Source organism: Cervus canadensis, chromosome 7, assembly GCF_019320065.1.
Source record: "Cervus canadensis isolate Bull #8, Minnesota chromosome 7, ASM1932006v1, whole genome shotgun sequence".
Lineage (NCBI taxonomy): Eukaryota > Metazoa > Chordata > Mammalia > Artiodactyla > Cervidae > Cervus > Cervus canadensis.
Window position 1 is genome coordinate 33,627,383 of NC_057392.1, and position 12,733 is coordinate 33,640,115.

General features: G+C 41.4%; 1 protein-coding gene across 1 annotated transcript in view; it reads right to left on the reverse strand.

Moving 5' to 3' along the window:
- EFHB (EF-hand domain family member B) overlaps nt 1-12,733 on the reverse strand; it is a 60,228-nt gene that overhangs the window by 12,862 nt on the left and 34,633 nt on the right. The window contains exons 7-9 of the mRNA XM_043474100.1: nt 9,188-9,271; nt 8,529-8,596; nt 4,182-4,336 (exon numbers count right to left, since the gene is read on the reverse strand). Of these exons, the coding sequence (XP_043330035.1) occupies nt 4,182-4,336; nt 8,529-8,596; nt 9,188-9,271 (307 nt within the window). The remainder of the gene's footprint in view (nt 1-4,181; nt 4,337-8,528; nt 8,597-9,187; nt 9,272-12,733) is intronic.

Consider the following 12,733-nt stretch of genomic DNA (forward strand, 5'->3'; position numbering starts at 1 on the left):
AGCTCCTGGCTCACACGTCTGAGTACACCAGTGTTGTCACTGACGGAACTGTCCCCTAAAAGGAATCTTCCCACATCAGCTAGTTCCTGGATAATAATTAGAATAAAAGGAGTTGGAATTACACATACGAATTTTGAAAATCTAAGACGCTGCTGTGACCATTCTTGGACATGATGAGTTTTTTTCTTTTTTATTCCTTCTAGATTTTACATTCCCTGAGTAAAAAGCCTGCACATTATCTGGAATAATATTTGATGCACTATGAGTGTTCAGCAAATAACAGAATTAATCCTCTAAGCCAAGAAGATTCATTTAGGAAATCACAGTTTATTTGTTCTGTTTTGTTTTGCTTTTCAATTAAATTAAATCTGGGCGCTCAACAGTTAAGATTCAAACAATCAAAAACCATCCTACAGCTGTACCAGGAAGACCCCCATTTTATTATCCTTGCCGAAAAAAGCTCCTCAAGAACCCTGAGCACTATGTTGTACGTATTAACAGTTAACTATTTAAAAGGTATATCAGCATTAAATAATTCTCAGTAATTTTCTCCCTGCTTAATTTAATTTTATCATAAGGAATGTGCCTGGTGGTTCACTAAGATAATCAACAGCTATTAAGATGATCATCTTGCCTATAATTACATCTGAAGTGAAGAATTTTCAGAAAGGAGAGCACTGTGCATCCTGCTAGTCTCCTTAGTCATATCACTACTGTGTGAATTTCTCCAGTGTCATCTCTATAGATACTCGGAGTTGAATAAATTTGAAAATATACTTGTTCAGAAATGAAACAGTGCTATTTGCAAAGATGCAGATGGACCTAGAGATGTCATACAGAGTGAAGTAAGTCAGAAAGAGAAAAACAAATACTCTATGAAAGGTCGGGGCATGCCCCCGGGAAAGTGCTGCAAGGCAAATTTCGGAGGCTGGCTAAACTTTCAGGGGCTGGCCCCCTGCAGCCTGGTCCAATCAGGTACCAGCACAGCCCTCGGACACTGACCACCGCTGTAGCCCGCGCTTTCTTCCTTATATGAAAAGACCTGGCCTGGACGCCCTGCCCGGACTATAAAACCCCTCCCCACCCTTCATACCTTGCAGACTCCCTTTGTCTCCTCACTCACCAGCCCCCCGGGAGTTCTGCCCGAGAGCGAGAGCGACGCTTAATAAAAAGGCCTTTACCACCGGTCCTTAGAGGCGGCTTTTTCTTTCTCCCGCGGCGTTTTCTAACACTCTATAATATCGATTTTATGTGGAATCTACAAAAATGGTGCAGATGAACTTATCTGCAAAGCAGACATATAGACACAGAGGACAAATGCATCGATACCAAGAGGGGGAGGGGGGGATGAATTGGGAGATTAAGATTGACACATTTACACTATTGAGACCATGGATAAAATAGATAACTAATGAGAACCTACTGTACAGCACAGGGAACTCTCCTCAGTGCTTTGTGGTGACCTAAATGGGAAAGAAATCCAAAAAAGAAGGGATATATATATACATATTATATTAATAGCTGATTCACTTTGCTATACAGCAGAAACTAACACAACATTGTAAAACAACTATACTTCAATAAAAATTAAAAATATAAAATACTTGTTTTCACTTATGTAATTAATTCTAAAGAATACTTTTCAAATTACCTGTAAATAGCAATCAGACTTTATTAAAAATCAGAGAAACAGTTGAATACTTTCTTTAAACACAACTTTGAGAGCTGGTGCACTGGGAAGACCCAGAGGGATGGAATGGGGAACACATGTAAATCCATGGCTGATTCATGTCAATGTATGGCAAAAACCACTACAATATTGTAAAGATATTAGCCTCCAACTAATAAAAATAAATTAAAAAAAATTAAAAAAAAGAAACACGACTTTGTGAGAAATGTTGTTGATGACTGGCATTTGTCCCAACATAATTAGTATAAACTTAGATGAGATATTTAACCCATGTTTTATTCATCAGTACATCACAGACATACAGACCCCCTAATCTAAAATAAAATGAACGAGCTTAAAATGAATTAGCCAATGAGTGATCAAGATTTTTTTATAAGATAAAAAGTGTGAAGTGTCACTTTTCTAAAACTGTACTCAACATCAGAAGGGAGATAAGAATATCATCTTTTCCCTTTGAGATAAATTAAAATCATTCTGTTCTTTCTTTTCTTCTGTCAAGATGATGATGTGTTACATCATCACAGGTTTCTTTATGAGCTTTTATTTGTCTGTTTTAGACTCATTCTAAAATGGTTTTGAGGCTGCCTAGAAAAATAAGTATAAAGAGAGCCAAAAAAAAAAAAAAAGTGAGGAAATCAGGGCAAAGAGAAAAATGAAGTTGGAATGAAATAAGATGAAACCTGAAGCAAAAAGAGTGCACAGAATGTATGCTGTCAGACCATGTTCACAAACTAGACGTGTTTCCCTGGGTTGGCTGTACACTTGCTGGTGGCCAAGTCAAAAAGTTATGTACGATCGGTACAAGATTCATGCTGCACAAGAGGTAAGAACAAACCAGATATTTAGACAAAGCATGGTTATTTGCTCTAGAAAGACTGGGTTTCCTTATAAGGAGGATGTATGTGACGAAAATAACAGCTGCATGGGAGTACTAATAAAAAGTCTGCCACATTTCACATTTGTGTAGTAGGAGTCCTAAGTGCAAGCCAAAGGCAGTGCAGCTTGGTAAATCCTGCAATGGCCTAAAATGATGTCAGGTAATTACACAGCCTCACATTGATCTGATTTGATCAAAGCATAAAATGTTTAGAGTAGCTTGAAAATGGAATGACTTTGCTCTCTCAAAAACTGAAACCACACTTGCTCCCCCGTGGGGAGAAGTGTTCTAAGCTTGACTTAGACCAGACTGACGGTACCATGTGTGCAAGTTCAGAGTGAGGCAAAGACTGTCCATCCCCCAGGTTCCCAGCACACTCCAGTTTAATGATCTATAAGAGTGGTTCTCAAACCTGAACACACAGCAGAATCACTGAGGATTGTTAGAACACAATCGCTAGACCCCAATCCCAAGTTCCTAATTCAGTAGGTATGAGGTGGGCCTTAAAAGGTACATTTCTAATATATCCCCAAGTAACAATGCTGGTGGTTAAAGAACCATATTTTGACAACACAGATCAATTCCAGGGGTCAGCAAACTTTTTCTGACAAGGGCCAAAAAGTCCAGTCAGTTTCTGATGCACTACTCTGCATGTGTAATTGCACAATCAGCCACAGACAATACTTAAAATACATGGGCACATGCATATACTCTAGCAATCCCATTCCTGGGCATATACCAGAGAAAACTCTAATTCAAAAAGAAACATGTACCCCAGTGTTCACTACAGCACTATTTACAACAGCCAGGACATGGAAATGACCTAAATGTCCATCAACAGAGGAATGGATAAAGAAGATGTGGTGCGTATATACGATGCAATACCACTCAGCCATAAAAAAAAGAATGGCATAGTGCCATTTGCAGCAACATGGATGGACCTAGAGATGATTATACTAACTAAAGTAAGTCAGGCAGAGAAAGATAAATACAATATGATATCACTTATGTGTGGAATCTAAAATACAACACAAATGAGCTTATCCACCAAAGAGAAACAGACTCACAGACAAAGAGAACACACTTATGGCTACCAAAGGGGAGAGGAGGTGGGGGAGGGACAAATTAGGAGTTTGGGATTAACAAACTACTACATAGAAAGTAGATAAACAACAAGGACTTATAATACAGCACAGGGAACTATGTTCTATAAATATATGTGTGTATGTGTATGTTAGTTACTCAGTTGTGTCCAACTCTTTGCAATCTCATGGACTGTAGTCCACCAGTCTCCTCTGTCCATAGAATTCTCCCGGCAAAAATACTGAAGTGGGAGGCCATTCCTTTCTCCAGGGGATCTTCCTGACCCAGGGATCAAACCTGGGTCTCCCACACTGCAGGCAGATTCTTTGCCATCTGAGCCACCAGGAAAGCCAGGATCAAATCCAGTCCACCACCACCTGTTTTAGTAAACAGTTTTACACACCTATGTAAATAGTTGATTTACGATGTTGTGTTAGTTTCTGGTGTACGGCAAATTTGATCCTGCTCTACACCAGCTCGCTGGACCTGTAAGCCCATGCATAGACCAAAAATCTCCCCTTCACTACTGGCCTTGTCATAGTGCCTGAAGGCTGCCAGCAGAGTGTCAAAGTTTTGGTAGTTAACTTTCTTCAAGTGATGCCGCACTGCCGCTACCAGGGCTCGCTGTCTGTCCTTGCCTCGGAGATACTCCCCTGGAAGCCTTCTGTGGATGAGATCACCAACTCCTATTGAAGAGGGAAAGAAAAGTCTTTTACCTGAATTTAAAGTCTGTCACTATTATTCACATCCTAAAAGAGAGAGAGACCTAGCAATTTCTGTGAATGAAAAAACCTAATGCCAAGACTATTAAGCAGCATGACAGAAAACCCTTTTGTATTAAAAAAAAAAAAAAAAAAACACAGTAACTGATGAAAATGAATACTTCTGCTATATGCCACTTCTCCGTTCAATGAAAAAAAGTCTGAATAAATGAATTTTATGAGAGAATCATGAGCCCACTCAGCTATCAAGTCCTCTCCTAAGACAGTAAAGCTCTTGCCTGTCTAAAGAGACAGGCAGATATTTGTCTTAGCAGACATTTGTCTACAAGGCCAAGGACCTGAAAGCTGGGGCTGATTCCATGCGGGGGGTCACTCTGTGTGCCTTAGGGCCACTAGACCTCTGGGAAATCTTGAAGAAACTGGACACGAGTTCCCCACTCCTTCCTAGTAGAAGTTTCTGCCTTCACCCTGCACATCAAGTCTCCATTTCTCTGTCCTGCTTCCCCTACACTGTGACCAGCACGGGAGACCTGCCTCCATTCACAGTCCATTAACTGAGTCCTGACCCACAACCCCAGTAACAACCCCTCCAATCCACCAGCTGCAGCATACACAAAGTATATGCACACTGCCTCTAGACCCCATTCCTTGGATGTTTATGGTGACAGAGATCAGACCAGAGGTGACCACGGTGCTTCAGATGTGAGAGTTTGGTGGATGTCACCAGAAGAAACCTCTCCCTCTGTTCTTTTCCCCGTGGCCTATACCCCACCCTTCCTGCTTTTACTGGCAACTGGCTGTGATATCCTGAGTAGGTTAATTTAAATTGCAACACTGATGGATGCAACCAGAGATTATCATACTAAGTGAAGTAAGTCAGAAGGAGAAAGACAAACCCCATCTGATATCATATGTATGAGGAGTCTAAAATATGACACAAAAGAACCTATCCATGAAACAGAATCACAAACATAGAGAAGAGACTGGCAGTTGCCCAAGGGGGAGGTGGGGAGGGATGGGTTGGGATTGGCAGATGCAAACTATTATATACAGGATGGACAAACAACAAGGTCCTACTATACAGCACAGGGAAGTATGATCAATACCCTATGATAAACGATAATGGAGAATTTTATATATATATATATATATATATACACATATATATATACATGTACATATTTGTATCACTGTGCTATACAGTGGAAATTAATATGCTTTAAATCAACTATACTTCAATGTTTAAAAACTGAAAAAATTGCAAATCTGCCTGCACTTCAAAGCAACTAATATTTACACCTACTTTGTGCAAGGCTCTATATTATTAGGGTCTCTCAAGGGTCTCTTTTAATAGGTATTAGTAGCACCTCTAAGTTTATTATAAAGTCAGGAGTTAATCCTGCATATTCTGATAAAAGCCTTCTTTCTAAGGGTAGACCCTTACTCGTATGCGTGAAAAGCCTACAACCAGTGCTGGTTCCAGGAACAAGGCAAGTGCTCAGAGTAAGATCATCTGAAATGGAGTCAGCGTCCATCAGACCATCCTAAAGTGGGCAAAACCTGAGTAAGGCTCTTTGAGAGGCAATCGAAGTGGTTGGGTGAGGGTGATTTCTGACAAAGCATGGCTGCTCTTCCCCTCCACATTTCTTCCCCTGCTGTCAACCCCCTGGGGGCTGTTCTGTATAAGAAACCCTTGCCACCACCCCTCCACCCACCCCCCACCCCGCTCTTCCACAAGACGGCCCTTGGTTGAGTTGGTTTTGTTTTTTATCTTGAGAGGCCTTCAATCTCCATTAACATCCAAAAATAACTATTGAATGGTCAGCCTGCGGGTAAGATGAAGGCTGACACTCTCTTCCAGCCCGGCCCTGAGAGAATACTTATGAAGCTCATGGCAAATCATTGACGACTACTCAAGACCCATCGCTAAAGAGCTGAAATCGGGAGTACTAGCTCCGGCCCTCGGAGACACTCCCGCCCTCACCACCACACCCAGGACGTGAGAGAAGCCAGGCCAGCTCCGCGGCGGCCCCCTGCCCACGACCAGCTCCCGTGATGCCCCGCGGCCCGCCTGCCCTTGGTGCCCCCTCAGTCACCCCTGCCCAGGTGCATTCTGGGAGCTGAACACAGCCCGGGCCCTCTTCCCAGAGGCACATTAACAGAACCAACAACCCCAGGCCCGGGCATGAGGCATCCTTTGTGTCGTTGCCTTTATTTCCCCAAGCAAGACGAAGGGAGTAATCCAGATCCAGTAGAAAAACCTGTGTCCTCAGAAGCAGGCAGACCCTGAAGCTTTCCGCAGAACAGACAACGTGAATTAACCCTAACAGTAGTCACAAGGGACAGTTAGGGTTAGTCTCTGCATCCGTGAGCTCCTTGAAAAGTCTAGAGAGGACTGACAGTCCCCTTCCCCCATTACACCCTATGCTGCCAAGGCTGCTACTGACACATACATACTTGTAAACTACTAATGGCAATGTTCTTCCTTTTCATTTTATGACACTGTCTTGTCACTCAATTTATAAGGATAACGTAGCTCAACTGCATTAAAATCACCCATAGAGTTTATTAAATATGCCGGTTCCTGGGACCCATGCCCAGATAATTCTGATTCAGTAGGCTCTCATGTACACTAAATTTTAGGAACTTCCCAGGTGGCCCTCCTGGTAAAGAACCCACGTGCTAATGAAGGAGATGGAAGAAACATGGGTTCCATCCCTGGAGGAGGGCATTAGAAAATTTGTCTGTGTTTCACTATCAACATGATAAACTATGTGTTGGATTCATTGATTCATGCTATAAATACCTGGAAAACAATGTACTGTGCACAAGACCCCACGAATCCAACAGACAGCAAGTTGGGGCACCCACCAGCATGAAACTGCCCTCAAGTAGGCAGTTGACCATGATTATCTACTTGTTTTTCAGACTAACTGATGGATTTCCTAAACCACTCCTTACCCTCTCCTAGGAGTATGAAGAGCCTCTGAGATGGGCAGACATCCATTAAACACATAACAGTTGATCTAAAAAAGAAGTATGATCTCCTAACGTGGCGACTCACGATGCTCTAGAACATCATGTTGCATTAGCAAATAAGTATTTTATTTGTTAGTGAGTAGACTTTAGCTAACACCCTTTCAGTGTGTGTTCTAAGTCATTTCAGTTGTGCCTGATTCTTTGCCATGCTACGGGCTGCATAACCCGCCAGGCTCCTCTGTCCATGGGATTCTCCATGCAAGAGTACTGGAGTGGATTGCCATGCCCTCCTCCAGGGATCGAACCCATGTCTCTTCCGTCTCCTGAACTGGTACATGGGTTCTTTACCACGAGGGCCACCTGGGAGGTCCCTAAAATTTAGTGTACATGAGAGCCTACTGAATCAGAATTATCTGGGCATGGGTCCCAGGAACCCATATTTAATAAACTCTATAATTCTATGGGATTATAATGCAGGTAGACTGCAGACTATATTTTGAAAACCACTAATACGCAGCTCAATCCTAATAAGCTTTCAAATAGTTTTCCCTGGGGAAGGTTACTACTTGATCACTTAGCATCAAAGACAAGATCCTGGTAAGTTTCTTCGGCTACTTCGTAGATTGGTTCATTGATCGACTGGTGGGAAGAGTGGTTCTTCAGTGTATGGTTGCACAGTGCTTTCTGGAAGCTGAATGCCCCTACGGTTCATCTGGGAATGTTGTGAAAATGCCGTATCTGATTCGGGAGGTCTGAGGGTAGAACCCAAGAGTCTGCTTCTCTAAGAGCCTTGCAGGGACACTAACACTGCCTGTCTGCAACCACATTTTGAGTGCAAGGACCCGGTACAATATTTGAAATCATTAAAAAGTTGCTTCAGTTCACTTTTGCTTGTTTAATATAGGCCTTATTTATATTCTAAATAAAATTTTAAGCCTTAACTACACTTAAAGAATTCATTACCAGGGCTTTAAACTGTACCTGTTTCAAATACAATATGAAAATGTTGCTTCTTTCTTGTGCTACAAATTGTTCTCATTAATGTTAATATAATATTTTAAGCCTTTAAAATTGGAAGCTTTGAGAGAATGAGATGGTGAACTTCACTGCATAATTTGGGGGGGGGGGGGCAGGATTTTGTCTTTGTTTGCTTTTTTAAAAGAAACTGTTTATTTACCGTAGTCCTCAGGACGGAGACAAGCCCCAAATGTGTGGTCTGGGGGAACATTCATTGTTTCCGCAATTCTATCAAAGAAAAAAGTTTCTTTAGTGAAAATTCCCACCACATGGCATCCCTGGAATTTAAAATATGTTTTCCATACGTTTTTAATCACCTATATATTCTCCTATAACCAAACTATAAAGATCAAACAGAAGTTCTCCAACAGATCTTTTCTCTAATCTCCAACTCACGTTAGCAACGGCTGAATGCTTTCACTGGCTTTCAGTGAAAAGGCCCAAATGGAAAAAGAAAAAACAGAACATGGTCCCAAAGTAGAATTATGGAAGTATCCAGGTATACAAACATACTCTATCTATAGAGAGAGAGGAGAGGAAAATGTAACACAATAAGTTAAATTTCTGAGATCCTAGAAATAAAGTTTTACATAAAATTCTTCCCCTTTCTTTTCCAAATGCCCTCTCCCTTTTGGAGACTCAGTACTTTCCTGGAACCCCAAGCTCTTAGGTGGCTAACAGGGTTCTCTGATTAACACAAAATGATGATTCTTCTTTAATAGATAGACTCTAATAGAACACAAAGCAACATTTATGACAGGAGTACTTTGTAAATTTGATCCAAACACATTACCAATTTTAAGTTACTCATGAACTTACGGATCTAAAACTCTTCCAAGTCTATGTTGAAACTTTTCTTTGAAATCATCAACTCTCTTGGATACAATCTTAGCTCCTCTTTTCCTATAAAATTAGAAAATTGTCAGGTGTTTGTATTACTCAAAGTATTCTTGGCTACTTTTGTATACATTTGTATACTATATGTATACAAATATACATATATTGAAGAATACCATAGTATCATTTGGGTCAGTTCAGCTCATTTCAGTCACTCAGTCGTGTCTGACTCTGCGACCCCATGGACTCCAGCACGCCAGGCTTCCCTGTCCATCACCAACTCCCGGAGCTTGCTCAAACTCATGTCCATGGAGTTGGTGATGCCATTCAACCATCTCATCCTCTGTCATCCCCTGCTCCTCCCACCTTCAATCTTTCCCAGCATCAGGGTCTTTTTTCGCATCACGTGGCCAAAGTATTGGAGTTTCAGCTTCAGCATCATTCCTTCCAATGAATAGTCAGGACTGATTTCCCTTAGCATTGACTGGTTGGATCTCCTTGCAGTCCAAGAGACTCTCAAGAGTCTTCTCCAACACCACAGTTCAAAAGCATCAATTCTTCGGCACTCAGCTTTCTTTATAGTCCAACTCTCACATCCATACATGACTATTGGAAAAACCATAGCTTTGACTAGACAGACCTTTGTTGGCAAAGTAGTGTCTCTGCTTTTTAATATGCTGTCTAGGTTGGTCATAGCTTTTCTTCCAAGGAGCATGCGTCTTTTAATTTCATGGCTAAAGTCACTATCTGCAGTGATTTTGGAGCCCCCAAAATTAAAGTCTCTTACTGTTTCCACTGTGTCCCCATCTATTTGCCATGAAGTGATGTGACTGGATGCCATGATCTTAGTTTTCTGAATGTTTAGTCTTAAGCCAACTTTTCCACTCTTCTCTTTCACTTTCATCAAGAGGCTCTTTAGTTCTTCACTTTCTGCCAGGAGGGTGGTGTCATCTGCATATCTGAGGTTACTGATATTTCTCCCAGCAATCTTGATTCTAGCTTGTGCTCCATCCAGCCTGGCTTTATCCACTCTCTGAAGAGTGAAACTGGTCATTTTAGGAGAACGAGTGGGAATGGTGTGCAGCTTGGTCACCTGGCGCGGTGCGTTCAGCCCGGCTCGGCCCGCCCCAGCAGCGCTGATCCGGCTCGAGCCCCGCTCCCCCGGCGCCCGCGGACCCCACGCCCACCCGCTCAGCCTAGTGCTCCTCTGCGGGCTTCTCCGAAGCCAGCCAGAGACACAGAACCTGGGCTGAGTCCAGCCTGAGCAGCAAACTCTAGCCGGCCAGCAAGAAGGAGCAGAATGGTGTGGCGGAGGAAGATGGCGGAAGGACGTGTAGTCATCTTCTCCTGCCAGAACTCCAAAATTACAACTCACTGCTGAACAACCATGGACAGGAGAATGTTGGACCCAGCAAAAAAAGATACCACACATCCTAGAACAAATGAGAAGCCCCAGCAAGACAGTGAAGTTGAAGTCACTCAGTCGTGTCCGACTCTTTGTGACCCCATGGACTGTAGCCTATCGGGTTCCTCCATCCATGGGATTTAACAGGCAAGAATACTGGAGTGGGTTGCCATTTCCTTCTCCAGGAGATCTTCCCGACCCAGGGCTTGAACCCAGGTCTCCCGCATTGTAGGCACACACTTTATCATCTGAGCCACCAGGAAGCTCAAAAAGGGAACGCTGTGGCTGCATGGGCCGGGAGACGAACCCGGCCTCCCACGTGGCAGGCAAGAATTCTACCACTGAACACCCAAGCAAGACAGTAGGAGAGGTGAAATCACGTTTCGAATCAAACCCCAAACCCAACAGAGACACTTGGAGGACTCAAACAAACCTTGTGTGTACCAGCACCCAGAACTGTGTTTGAGATCTCTTCAAGAAAATTACAGATAGCAAGAGAACATTGCACACAAAGATGGGCACAGTAAAGGACAGAAATGGTATGGACCTAACTGAAGCAGAAGATATTAAGAAGAGATGGCAAGAATACACAGAAGAACTATACAAAAAAGATCCTCATGACCAAAATAATCACGATGGTGTGATCACTCACCTAGAGCCAGACATCCTGGAATGTGAAGTCAAATGGGCCTTAGGAAGCATCACTATGAACAAAGTTAGAGGAGGTGTTGAAATTCCAGCTGAGCTATTTCAAATCCTAAAAGATGATGCTGTGAAAGTGCTGCACTCAATATGTCAGCGAGTTGGGAAAACTCAGCAGTGGCCACAGGAATGTAAAAGGTCAGTTTTCATTCCAATCCCTAAGAAAGGTAGTGCCAAAGAATGCTCAAGGTACCACACAATTGCACTCATCTCACATGCTAGCAAAGTAACGCTCAGAATTCTCCCAGCCAGGCTTCAACAGTGCATGAACTGTGAACTTCCAGATGTTCAAATTGTACTTAGAAAAGACAGAGGAACCAGAGATCAAATTGCGAACATCATTTGGGTCATCGAAAAAGCACGAGAGTTCCAGAAAAATATTTGTGTCTGCTTAATTGACTACGCCAAAGGATTTGACTGTATGGATCACAACAAACTATGGAAGATTCTTAAAGAGATGGAAATACCAGACCACCTGACCTGCCTCCTGGGAAATCTCTATGCAGGTCAAAAAACAACAGTTAGAACTTGACATGGAACAACAGACTCATTCCAGATTGGGAAAGGAGTACTGTATATTGTTAAGGCTGTATATTATCACCCTGCTTATTTAACTCATATGCAGAGTACATCATGCAAAATGCCATGATCATTTGGATCATCAAAAACTAAATTCAATTTCAAAAGAAATTATATGCTAAAAAGAAAGCTTTATGTGTTCAATCTTCTATCATGTATATTCCTTTATAAAGTAACAGAATACAAAATTTTGATTTAAAAGTAAGACAAAAATTTTTCAGTAAACAAAACCAAAGTGTTAATATCATTCATATAACTCCTAAGATTTATAACAGAAAAGTGAGCATTAAAGAAATAACCAAAGGATATAAACAATTTACAACTAGTAAGCAAATATATGGAGAAATTATAATACTCTACAGTAACAAAAGAAATAAAAAGAACAACAAAATATCATTTTTAACATAGTACATATTTAAATACATAACTATATAGATAGAAAGAAAGAATATCTAACATTGGCAAATAGTATGGCAAAACACTTGCAGTTGCTAGTGCAAATGATGATAATTCTTTTAGAAATAATTTGGCAATATGATTCAAACAGCATAAAAATATTCACCCTTTTACCCAATCTGAAAACCAATCATAAGGAGATAATCCACATAATTAAAAGTCTGAAAAAATTATGTTTATAAAAATGCTTGTAGTCTCACTGACTATAACGGAAAAAAAAGAAAAGAATCTAAGTGTTCAGTCCTGGAGGGTGATTAATCACATCACATTAACAAGAACACACTCTATGTGCATTCTAAATGTTGGTTATTAAGAATACACAGCCATATAAAATTATTTTATGTTAAGTGCCAAAACAGGATATAAAGTGGAATTGCACTCTGATT